The sequence below is a fragment of the Chenopodium album genome, chromosome 21 (genome assembly GCF_948465745.1).
Source record: "Chenopodium album chromosome 21, dcCheAlbu1.1, whole genome shotgun sequence".
NCBI lineage: Eukaryota > Viridiplantae > Streptophyta > Magnoliopsida > Caryophyllales > Amaranthaceae > Chenopodium > Chenopodium album.
The window spans coordinates 14,006,799-14,020,206 of NC_137854.1; the positions used below are offsets into that span (position 1 = coordinate 14,006,799).

Sequence of the window (13,408 nt, forward strand, 5' to 3'; positions counted from 1 at the left end):
CCTGATTATATTCGGAGATCTACTCTGGGTGAGGATCATTTTTGAGTGGTTAGATGCTAGTCCTTACGAGAAATCGTATACAGTCCTCCCTACCAAATGCAACAACTAATTGGTACACATGATTATGAATATTACTCATTGCTAAAATCACTCTCTTTTCTTAATAAGTGTATCACAAGCTATGATTCACAATTCAAAACTTTAATGCATCAATTTCCAAAGTTGTATGATAATTGCAAATAGATCTTCTTGATAGACATTCAATTCAAATCATAGGAAGATTTTACGATTGCATATGTAGCCAACGTGATTTTATATATCTAAAACATAAATTGTACTATATATTTCTTAAAATCGTAATCAATGTTTCAAAAAAGATAAAAAAAAATTATATGTATACACCCAAAATACATTTATTCTTTCGATTGTATTATTTGTGATGTATTACAAAACTTGTACTTAGCATTAATCATTCTATATTTCTATGTTAACACGATAAACTAGATAATGCGGAGCATATTATTTAACAGGGTATAGTTGTCATTTCACCTTATTAAAGGTTTCAAAGAAAAAAAAGTAGCTTATTACAAATAAGCTTATTTAATAGGGGTGGAAACAACTCTTCAAATCAAATGATTATAAAAACACCCCAATTACCTTACGGTGTGTTTGGATAAAGAGATTGGAAAGAAAAGAAGGGGAGGGAGGTGGAGGGGAGGGAAAAAACAGTAGTTTTCCTTCCAAATCTCTCCATTATTGGAGGGATTAATTTCTTTTAATTTTATCCCTCCATTTCTCTTCCTTCAATTCCCTTCTTCTTTATTTGTTATTCAAATGAAAGATACTTATCCCCCTATTTATAATCTCTTCCTTTCCCTCCATTTCCTTCTATCCAAATACACCGATAGTGTATTGGTCGATCAACTATAGTCAAATCAGCTAAGTTTGACCAATAAGCTAACCACTAAACAACCTCTATGATTATTACATATCGGTAATTAAATATATTAGCCATTGAAATAATGCATTAAGCCAAAATAAATTTTAACTTATAAACATCTTATTATATAAAATTATAAAATGACCAATAAGAATATTACAATAATCTCCCGCTCAAGAAAATTTTGAAAGCCGACTAAGGGCATGTTCACTTCAACTTAATTTCAATTAAGTTCAATTCAACTCCAATCATTTCAGTTCAGCTCTAATTAGTTCAGTTCAGAACCTAATTTCCTTCTCTCATAAAATATTCATTTCAGCTCAATTCAGCTCCAATCAATTCAGTTCAATTTAATTCAGCTCCAATCAGTTCAGTTCAGTTCAATTCAGCTCAGTAAATGTGAACAGGCCCTAAGTTTAAAGAAAAATTAGTCATATCACAATCATATATCATAACATTTCTGCAGCAAAAAAGATATCATAACATTTCATCAATAAAATTCATAAACCAACCATAAAACTTACAAAAAAATTTCCACTATAATTATCCCATTAACCCAAAGGTCCCACACTCTCTATTTGGATCTAGATCTCTTGACCAAACAACACTGATTGGCCTAAAGTCCCGACATGAAACCCTATTGGACATAATTCACTATTTAAGCCTGCTTTATAAACAAAAGCCCATTTTATAAAATCGGTTATACCCAGCCCAAATCATATAGCCCAAATGATGGGCAACTTGGAGCTACAATCCCGGGTCGGGGTTTTCGATGGTGGGCTCCGACTAAAATTAGGGTATTACGTGACTTTAAAAAATGACCTATTTTAAAGATTTAACAGTAATGATAACAGATTTGCAGTAATAGAAAGTGGGTCCCAACAGATGAGATCGTTAAACCCGGTTCGTAACGGTCAAAATTACTTCCAAAGTCTAAACCCACATGTTCAAATATATACACGAATATACAATTATATAAGAAGATGCGTGTCAAACCCCTTGTGTGTAAAGGAGGCTAACCGCTAAAAAGGTATTCCGTACTACCATGTTTCTATCAACACCTTTGTTTATTTTATGCTAACCCTCTAAGGACTCTCCCGCCAAAGCCATCACTCTTAACGCGCGAATACGGGGACTCGAATATGAACGAACTCAATTTTCAACCTTCGATAGCTCGAATTACTCGGAAAATGTCATTGTGCTCAACACTTTGGCATTTCATAACATTTCTAATGCTCTATAAGATTCAAGAAAACTTCGATGTAGGCAAAGTTTTGCAAAAGGAACAATGAATCAATCAAACATACCAATAGTACCAGGAAAGGATACATTCGATATCATATCAGCGTTAACTCTCAATTAAATGAGCTAGAAATAGGCTAAAGGCTTCCAATGAATGGACTACAGAGGTCCATCGCCAGTAAAAAGACTAATAACTCCGCACAGAAGCAATCAACGAGCAGCAAAAGGCGGGTATTCACACAGGAGATATGGTCAGTTGTAAAAACCATTTTATGGTCTCTTGCATCAATTTTTCATGACAAGCGACATAGCGTCTTCCATACATGCACAACAACACAACCTAAGGATGAACTAAGCAGGATCAAGACTATTGGCATTGTGTAAATCAGCCCCTGCACACCAAATATTCTATATTGCAATGTAGAATCCCCCAAGAAATAGCATAGATTGAATTGGATGCAATACAAAATTTATCAAAAGAGGATCCAAACCAAATCAATTGTTTAGTGAGATAGATGACAAGAATGCCTCGTTTTCACGCTTTCATGAAACTTAAAGAAACAACAATAACAAACTACCAAGTTTCAGGAGAGAATATATCATCAACATACTACGGAGTATATGAAATAACAATACAAAAACCTATATTTAGGCGAAACACCCAAGAATAAAAGAAAGGGCAGCAAGTAAGCAAAGTTTTCCACCATTAGTTTGCACACTAAAAATTACTTGCCTTCCTTAGAAATGCTACTCCCCACGTACAATTGAGAGGGGACGGGAACCTAACCACCCATAACTAATCCCCGGATATGGATTAGCCCAAAGGAGAAGCTGGTGGAACACCAACAACAAAAACATACAATTTCCTTTTACACAAAAAAATAAATTCAATCCAAATGCATAAGCATAACCAAGCACATTACCAAAACTTGGATCAATTCTCATCAACCCCAAACAAACAAACAAATCATAAACCAAATTTCGATTTCTTCATTAATGAATTAAACCGCTCTTATTCCAAAACCAAAAACATAAGAATCTCTATATAGTAGTAACCCAAGATTAGCATCTCTATCCATATAAACTGTACTTACATCAACAACAACAAAAAAACCCGAAAATTCGAAACTTGCGTTGAATTCTCGGTCAGTAGAGCACATAGATGATGATGATGATCGAATCTAAACAACACCTCTGATTAATCTTGTAAAGTTTACCATTTTCTGTCAGCAGAATAAAAATTCTTCCCTCCATATATCTACACTGCACTAGCAACCAATTCTCCCCCATTACTAATTCTGCAATACAAATCAACAAGCAAAATCAATATTCATTCTCAAACACCCAAATCAAATACTCAAAAATTGAAATTGAAAGACTGAAAATTTACCAAAATTATCCAGTTTTAGGCTGTTCGTTTACTTTGTACATATCAGCTGATATCTCCGATAACCAATACCCGGGAAAAACTGCCTGAAAATTTCCCGGAAAAAAAAAAAAAAATTAACCCAAAAATCAATCAATGCAACAGTACGAATATCACTAAAAAATAAAAAGATCAAAAAATTTTGAAACTTACATCGATTTGCCTTTGAACGTATTTGGGCCGTTTCTTGGGCCGACGAGCGGGCCGAGTACCCAACATCGCTAGAAAATCCTCTTCAATTTCTTGCTTAGATAAAGTCCCGGAAAACTTCGCTCTCGGAGGTTCACCGCCATTTTCACCGGCGCTAACTTCACCGGAGTTTCTCCTCGCCGGAGATTTAACTACCGGAGAAGAAGAAATATATTTCCGATCCGAAGAAGAAGCGGTAAGATTATTAGGCTCCTTACAAACAGCCCTTCTAGTCCTCAAATTCCAAGGTCTAGTCTCAACCGCCGTCGACGGCGGAACAACAACGTCAGATTTTTGAAGAAACGCCGCTTGCATCTGATGAACTTGGGCCCGAAAATCAAGTATAAGTTTCTCCCCTAATCCTTCGATCCCAATCTTACCATTGTCATCATCACTGGATCTCCGCTTCCGACGGTGGTTGAACTCGGAGTCACCGCCGTCAACGGCGTCGTTTTGGTGATCGACGGGGGTGTCTTGCTTGACGCAACGGAGCTGAACGCGGCGGCCCCAGGTGACGTTGAAGCAGGGGAGAGAGGAGAAATTGGGGAGAGTTAGAGTTGGTTTGGATCGTTCTGGAACCATCATCGCCGCCATAAGATTGTGTTTTTGAGGTTGTTGTTGTTGGTGGTGATGGTGTTTTTCCGGTGACGGCGTTGATTGTGGTCTGCGGTGTCGGTCGGCGTAGTCCGCCGTGCCGGCGGTAATCACCATTAGGGAGGGGGAGTAAAGATGAATGAAGAGGGGTTTGGTTAGGTTGAGGAAGAGAAGAGGGAAATTGAGAGAAGAGAGAAAGAGAGAGAGGATTGTATTTGGAATTGGTTGTGTTGAGAATGTGACAAATCGCCGGGAATTACAGAATATATATGAGAGGTAAAGGGTGAGAGCAAGGGTAAGCGGAAGGAGGGAGTAGCGAACGAGCGACCGGTTTTAACGTTTGTATTACTTGTGGGACTTTTTTTTTTTTTTCTAAGAAAAAAATGTAAAAGAAATAGTATAAAATTGTGTCTAATATGGTCATTTTAAAAATTTTAAGGACTTGATTAGTTGATATCATTAATTAGGGTAAAAAGGGAAAACCAGAAAACCTGTTTGAGCTATAGTTACTTCTCGTTCAATTTGATTTTGTTTGATTTGATTGAAAACGGTTTATTTGTACAAAAATCGATTAAATAAATTTATACATAGAGTAAACTTAATATTTTCCTTGTTGTTTTTTAATCACAACATTGGAAATTTTACTTTTATTTTAAATTCATTTGATTGTCTTTTGTGATTTATGTGTTCAAAAAACATTGTAATGTTGAGTTTTTAGATGTTGTTAGATTCGCTTCGATGGATGTGTTAAAACTAGTAAAAGTTTATAATTTTAACTAAAGTATGATTACATATATTAACAATATATACTGCAAAAAGAGATTGTTATGCACACCTGGGTACACCGATGAGTGTTTTTGTTCTCATTTTGATGTTTGTTATTCATTTAATCATCAAATGAAAAATAAAAACTAACCTTGACTTAATTGAGTGTACAATGCACCCGGGTGTATATAACAAATTCTACTTGTATATAATATGTGTGTTGTCAAGCCTAAAAACTAGGGGTGAGCAAATCGAGTACCCAGTCAAAATTTTGAACCCGAAACTGCTGGTTGGGACCGGTCCTAAAATTCGAAATAGAAATTGAAATTGGTTCAACCAGGTCCTAAGATTAGGACTTGGAATTGAAACCACAGGGTCTCGGTTTCGATTCCGGGTACCCACTTATTTATGTAATTGTTAAAATATACGAAGGAGTATAAATTATACTCGTAATACGAGTGCTTATTTTAGTCTATTTTCATTTTTAGCGTTTAACACTTGCATTTTTTTTTTTAAAACCTGTAACAATCGTATTTATATATGCATTAATTATTTTATTTACATTAGGTATTAATAATATTTTTTTAAATTTTATTAACTAGATACATTTAACATAATTTTATTTTTAAAAACTTATTTAGTGTAATATATGTTGGGTAACCGGGTACCCACCGACTCCGGGTCCAAAAAATCGAGAATTGAAATTGCAACTGCTTCCTTAATTTATTACCCGGACCAAGCCCAATTTCAATTATGGACCTGTCGGTTCTTAATTGGTTCCGATTTCAATTCCGAGTACTTAGAAGTTTTGTTCTCCCATAGTGAAAAGCTCAAAGTCAATTTAATTAAAAAGAACGAAGGAAGTAAATTAGTAAAAGTATGATAAACATTTAAAATATCATCAGGTTGAATGTAAATAGTAAAAGTATGATAAACATTTAAAATAATATCAGCTTGAATGTATACTGTTTCTTCTCAAATGATGAGGTATTCTTTTATGTATTTGATCTAAGGGTGCATTTATTTCATCTTAATGTATAAAAATAAGGAAAATTTCACATTTGCTACTAGGGAAAGCACCCTAATTTACATTTGCTACCCCTTTAATTTTTTACTTTATATTACTACCACACAAACACACTAATTATTAAAATCACTACCATTTAACGGAATCCATTAGGATTTCCGTTAAGTTTATTTAAAAAAATAAAATAAATTAAAAAAAATTAAAAAATTAAAACCAGCCACCCAAAAAACCCTAGCCCTCCCCGTCAGCCACCCTCCCCCCTCCCCCTACCGGCGGCCAGCGCCCAAGCTGCAGCCGACGCCGGCAATATTGGTCGGAATTGAAACCCTTCCCTTCCCCACCCAAAATTAACAACCCTAACCCTAAACCCCCTGCCCGAAACCACCCTAAACAAGTTTTAGGGTTTCGCTTAGGGTGGTTTTGGGTGGCAGGGAATTGCGATTAGTGGCTGATAAAGTAACGCCGACGCGGCTAGAAAAGGGAACGGGGGACGAGGAGGGGCTGGGATCGGGTTTTCGAGGGGAGAGGGGCTGCGATCGAGGGGGCTTCCGAGGGGAAAGGGGCTGGGAACGCGGGGGTTTTCGAGGGGGCTGGGAACGCGACGCCGGCGCCGACAGGGTAGGTGGTAGGCTCAGGCAAATGGGTCAGAGTCGGAGTCGCGGGCAAGGAGAAGGCTCACGGTTGGCTGGACAGTGGTGGATTGGCAGTGGTTGCGGTGGTTTGATGTTGAACAGTGGTGGTTGGGTGGTGGTAAAGGAAATATCAATGGTGTCCGTTAAGTGGTAGTGATTTTTAAAAAACTCTGATTTAGGTAGTAGTAATATAAAATAAAAAATTAAAGGGGTAGCAAATGTGAATTAGGGTGCTTTCCCCGATAGCAAATGTGAAATTTTCCTAAAAATAAAGGTTGATATTAAAAGGATACTTCCTCCGTTTCTTTATAGTTGCAACACACACTTTATCACAGTATTTAAGAAAAGTAAACCTCACATGATTAATACACTTAAAATGGGATTTAATGGTTGTAACTTTGTAAGAGCAACTTCAATGGTTGAAGCTAGGGACTTGTTTGCAATATTAAATAATCCCTAGCTATTAGCTTGACCATAGAACCTAAAAAAATGCAATTAGCTTGGCTAAGCAAATGAGTTTTGTCAAGCTAATTTGCTTGGAGAAAAACTTACCATAAAATAATTAACAATAGAATCAATAAAATGAAATATAAAAAGTTGATTAAGGAGGTGAAATTCATTCAATTTGTAAGCTAATAGTTAGCCATTGGAGTTCAAAGTAGCTACAATGACAATTAGCTTAAAAGCTTATGTGGCAAGCTAAGCTATTTGCCAAATTAGGTTGTCGTTGGAGTTGCTCTTAGGTGTATAATCAAGTGGGCTATGTGCTTTAAATAAAGATATTAGTACAATTCCACTATAAAAACCTTCCTTTTGTAGTGTGTTGCAACTATTATGACATTTCCATTTCAGGGAAGTATTGCAAGTATAAAGAAACGAAAGAAGTATCAGGAAAAAAAAGGTTGATATATTTTAAAAAGTCAATTGAGTGAGAGAAAGGGGAACCACACTAATTCAAACGAGTAGAAAGTAAAAGTATATTAAATATGGGGGAATGAAAATCAAAACATTATTATAATAAGTGAATCCAATGCTACGGGCCTGTTCTCATACAATTATTTTCAATTCAGTTCAGCTCTAATAGTTCAATTCAGTTTAGTTCAGCTCCTAATTTCCTTCTCTTACAAAAAATTCATTTTATTTCAGTTCAGTTCAATTCAGTTCAGCTCAGTTCAGTCAATGAAAACAGGCCCTAAGCTAGTAGAGATGAGACTTTTATCATAAGACTAGAATTTGAGAATTTTTTGGTCACTTGGTAACCAAGTAAAAGTGAAGCCATCAGTATATAAAATTAATCCTGTTTTTTTCATTGATTTTAAGTGTCTAGACTCATCCCATAACAAATGTTGGTTTAATAAAGTCCAATATTTATTTTTTGAAAGATAATAAAGTCCAATATTAATGTAAGACAATTCCACAAATTCTTGGCTAATGCAACCAAGATAGCTACATCAAGGTAAAACGCAGCCTCCAGTAAATGAAACACAAGCTCCATCTTCTTCTTCAAGTTTTCTTTTTAATTATTCTCTTTCTTCACTTTCATAGTAATAATTTTGATCTCAATTTTATCTCCCCTCTCTCTCTCTCTCATCTTTCATTCATAATTTCTCTCTCCTCTCTCTTCTATTTCATTTGACATTTTCTCTCTACTCTGTTATTTGCATCACTATGAATTTGGTTGTTAATCATAATGAGATTATTAATGAAGGTTAGTTTTTATGTTTTTTATAAATTGACTTTAAGTAAGTTAGACTTTGGATGAGTTTATAATTGTTTTTTAATTTATAATTTGATGAATTTGATGACTTTCAATTTACTCTTCATAAATTGGTTTTCGATTTTATAATTTTAATTCATAGGTATGATTTTGATGTGTAATTGAATTGCTTTATGTGTACTCATTTTCTTTCTTCTTTCTTCTTTCTCTTTGATTTTATTTGTTGGTAGTCTTTAGATTCCCAATCATGTTATAAATCAATAATTATTTTCTTTATGACAAATCAACAATTATTTTTTCTATGATTAATCAAGATTAGTTTGACTATTTTTTTTATAGAGTTTGAATAATTACAATCGAACTTGAGTCTTATTTATTTCTGTAAAAAAAAAATAAAAATGAACACATAGTAATTAAAAAAAAAATAAACATCTATTACAAAGTGAACAATTAGTATACTGAAAATAAACATTTTAGTCCATAAAAAAAGAACATATAATTTATTATATCTTTATTTTTTGTTAATAATTATGTACAACAAATTTGAACTTATATGAAAATCATGTTCATTTATAATATCCTAAATGTTCATAACTTTTTGTAACATGTTCATTTTTAAACACTAAATGTTCATTTTTATAAAGTGTTCATATATTTTTATGAAATGTTCATTTTTATTAGGTTGAAAGTTAACTACAATACGTTGAAAGTTAAATTATCTGAACATTTAGTGTCGAAAATCTGAACAATTTATTATGAGAATATATGATTTGTTATTTATTATGAATATATCTGTCATTGATTATAAACACATATGACATATAGAGTGACAAATATTTATATTTTTAACTACTGTATTGATGATTTCAAAAAAAAAATATATCATGAACATTCAAATTTGAATATATGTTGTGATGGTTAAGAAAATTCTGATTATTTGTTGTTATTTGTTATATTTTAGTGAGTATAGACTAATTGTATTTGTGGAATACAAATACTCTGAATTAGTGAAAAAACAAGTAAGAAGTGATGATGAATTATATAATTTGTACAATGAATTTGCCTTTGAGTTGGAGAATTTCCGAAATATATGATCCCAATTTTATGGTTGTATGATAAAGGTTCATTTCTAATATACTAAATATTCTTTTTTTTTTTTTTTTTTTTTGGACAAGTTCACTTTTTATTACTGAATGGTCATATTTTTACGTGTTCATTTTTCTATTACTGATTTTTTTTTCTTTTTTATGTATTCATTTTTAAGGTTGTGGTCTAAATTTTATGATTATATGATAATCATGTTTATTTTTAATAAATAATCATTTTCTTATAACATGTTCACTCTTTAGTATTAAATGTTCATTTTTGTACGTGTTCATTTTTTGTTATTAAATGTTCATTTTTTTTCGTGTTCATATATTTTAACTAAATGTTCATTTTATAGAGCGTGGTGTTGATTTGAGTGAATCGCGGACATATTGACTGTGTTATTTGATTTGGGTTACACGTTTTGGGCCTCCCCTTGATGTAGCTATTTAGCTGCAATAGGATGCATCTAAAACCTATCGAGACAATTCAAACAATATAAATTCATAAAGCCAAACAAGGCCCAAAAAAGTCAAGCCTCCGAATATATCCAATGCAAAGATTTCAAAGGATTTCAAAATGAAGATGAGCGCCGAAAAAAAGAGACAGGGCAAGAACCGCCATTCAAGATAAGAAAGATGAACTGTAAAGAACCCGTCACCCCACGATGGCAATGTCCAAAGCTTCTATAGAAACATAACGAAGCACCAGAAACGAAAGGACGTCAAACCAAGCAGTCAAGGTTGCATTTTGCTTTCGCATTAGCTTTCTTTAGTTCTTTATTTCTTTTGACAGGAGCTTTCATTAGTTCTTAACTCATAGGATTCTAGTCGAAGCAACTACTTGTATTTGGGATTAATTAGGAGCAATTACATTTCCAATTGGTATTAATCATGGAGGTTGTACTTGCTCCTTGAATTTAATTCAATTGTCATCCTGTTTATTTCTTTATACTTCCTACTTGTATTTGTATTATAATTTGAAAATCAATTAACCTTGTCTAAAATTTGTACTGATTTGGTAACCATAAATTACTCGTACACTGGCAAGGCTTCTAAATTCAAACTCAGAAGTCGGTATTTTAAGGGGATACCCTAAGATAGTAAATAAGATTGTTTATAAACTCATGTCATGAAGTTAAACTCTGATAAAATTTGATGGCAAAAAAATAGAGCAGACACCTTGAACTTTCAACGCACCAGATTAAAATAAAGCAACCAACATTTACTATAGAAGCATAATAAATGCCAAGTACTCAAGAATCTAAACCAACTACATTCAATAACAAAATTTAAAGACACATAATGTGTTCGGCAGTCTAGAGTTTCAAGTCAAAATTTTAAATATTCCATCAATAGCTTAGTATATGAGATCTCCGGAACAGCTTCTTCCATGAGTACATAACACAACTTCAGCTGTTTAACGGTACTGTAAATGCAAAGAAGAAAAACGAGATCAGGCAATGACATGATGCAAGTACAAAGCAAAGCTCAAAACAAAGCAATCCATCAATATGGCTAAATAACAGTCCAATTCTACTAAATAGAGTACAATTGAATAATTGATAAATAACTATGAATCTATGATGTACTCATATTTAGCTAACTCTGCCCCCATTGGAGATATAAAAGTTATGAAACAAGAACCAAGGAAGAGAGAGACGATATATTAGAAATTCAGGCACAACATGAAGCAACAAATTTATCATCGTTCCATGTAGGAAGGAGCAAATACAAGTGATAATCAAGTTTTGACTATGGCACAAACAGTTCTCATGATTGCAATATAGCCACCACTAAGCCTGAGCATTTAGAATCAAATGAATAATAATACTCGCAGGATGCAGTCAAGAAATACTTCTATGCTGGGATTAGTTAATGGTTCGAATTTAATACAAATTTATATTTTTTGGGAACTAGTTTGAATGTGCTTGTATCTATTAATAGGTTTTTGGTCCACATGCAAAACTCATATCAACACGCGTCACGCGATCACACAAGCCAATTCTCAGCACCGGCGTTGATTTTATAATCAAAACTCATTCTATCTCAAAGGATTCATATTGATTGGGTGAATATTACTTCTACAGAAACATACTTTCAATTATATACCCTTTTTTTTTTATCAAACACAATCCCATACCGCTGAAGGATTTCAATCGCATATTTTTAATAACAAGACTTTTTCTTTCGGGCACAAAATTCATAACCCTCATCACAATTGTCGAATAAGGAAGCTAAGTACACTAGGCCCAGAACAGACATTAAGTTAAAGAGCCAAGAACACAACCATCATCAAAAGGTCCAAAGTATAACATAGCTACAGCACAAGATAATCACAGTCAAATCAAAATTCAGCCTAAGAACAGGTTTCCATCTATTTTTTAAGAGAGATATTTGTTCAAAGCCAAGTCATCTGAAAAATCCGTTAAAAAAAAAAGTCATCTGAAAACTACTACCAACAACTGCAAATACTCTGATACGGAGTATTAAAATTCAATTATGTCCACTTTCAAATGCAATACACTTTGCTTGATTCATAACATAACATCTAATCAACTTCAATATTTTCATCATGTAACACCCCAATTACAAAAATAACTCCTATCCATGAAATCAAATTGTTACAAAATAAACCCATCATTCAAACAAATCATTAGCAAAACCCAGATAACAGTAAATCCAAGAAATCAAATTTTTACAAAAAAAAAACCATCATTCAAACAAAACCAATAGAAAAACCCAGAAAACAGTAAATTCAAATCCAAAAAAAATGACAAAATAAAACAGAGAATAATAAGAAAAAAGAAAGAACCTTGATGAAACCGATTTCCTTAGCGTTGCTACGGAAGCACTGTCTGCAGCACATCAATCCATACTTGCGAATAATTGCATGAGGGTTGCCGCAAACTCGGCTGTAACAAAATCACAACAAAATAGCAATTAAAAAAAATTTAAATCAAAATAATCTGGAAAAAAGGTAAGAGGAGAGAAAAAAGAGTACCAAGCACGAGATCCAGGACCATAGTTCTTAGGGTGAGCGTTCCAGATGTTAGAGTGTCCCATTTTTGGAGAGGAGAGAGAATACGGCGCTGCTGTTATGGAAAACCCTACTGATTTCTTCAAGAATGAATATGGGTTTTATTAGTAGGTTTTCACCTAATACCTGTTATATCAAACGCACCGTTTTTGGTTTTTTTTTTTTTTTAATTAAACTTCGCCAAAAATTAAACAGCAAGACAGCAAGTAAATACGAAGTATTAAAATCAATCTCTTTTTTTTAAAGGGCAAATCAATCTCTTTTTTTTAAAGGGCAAATCAATCTTTTTATTAAGGCCCTGTTTACTTTACCTACAAAAAAAATTAATACTATATTAATACTATATTAAGTAAAAATAATTTTAGTTAAAAAAAATTAGTTTTATTCTGTAAAAATAATTTCAGCTCAGTAGAAATAATTTCAGTTTAGCAAAAATTATTTCAGTTCATTAAAAATAATTTAAGTTCATGTACATTGATGCTTTTTTATTAGGATTTTTTTTATGTAAGTTACTTATTCCATACATTGCAAAATATTGTCATACAAGATTTTTTTTGTATAGTTATAAAATATATTTTGTACATGTTTTTTTTTTTTTGTCAAGTATAAAATATTGTGTCTTATATTGATAATAGTGTAGTCGGTTATATGTGGTAAACACAAGTACTATACTTTATAAAAGGGTAACAAAATTTATCGTAATAGCATACCTAATCATTTACAATAAGATATTTAAATATGATATTCATAT

At 33.0% G+C, this 13,408-nt stretch overlaps 1 protein-coding gene across 1 annotated transcript; it reads right to left on the minus strand.

The window, feature by feature from the left end:
* Window positions 1-3,152: 3,152 nt before the first annotated feature.
* LOC145602665 (uncharacterized) lies at window positions 3,153-4,709 on the minus strand. Its single transcript, XM_081658829.1, has 3 exons — window positions 3,762-4,709; window positions 3,573-3,655; window positions 3,153-3,480 (listed from the first exon to the last, which is right to left on the minus strand). Exons 1-2 carry the CDS (start codon window positions 4,506-4,508, stop codon window positions 3,578-3,580), a joined length of 825 nt encoding a protein of 274 aa, XP_081514955.1. The 5' UTR covers window positions 4,509-4,709; the 3' UTR covers window positions 3,153-3,480; window positions 3,573-3,577.
* Between the last annotated feature and the right edge of the window lie 8,699 nt (window positions 4,710-13,408).

Excerpts from the sequence above, each read along its gene's own strand:
- LOC145602665 (XM_081658829.1), bottom strand. The coding sequence starts at position 4,508 with ATGGTGATTACCGCCGGCACGGCGGACTACGCCGACCGACACCGCAGA. Across the intron at positions 3,656-3,761 it reads ACGTTCAAAGGCAAATCGAT|GCAGTTTTTCCCGGGTATTG; the intron begins GTAAGTTTCAAA and ends GGAAATTTTCAG.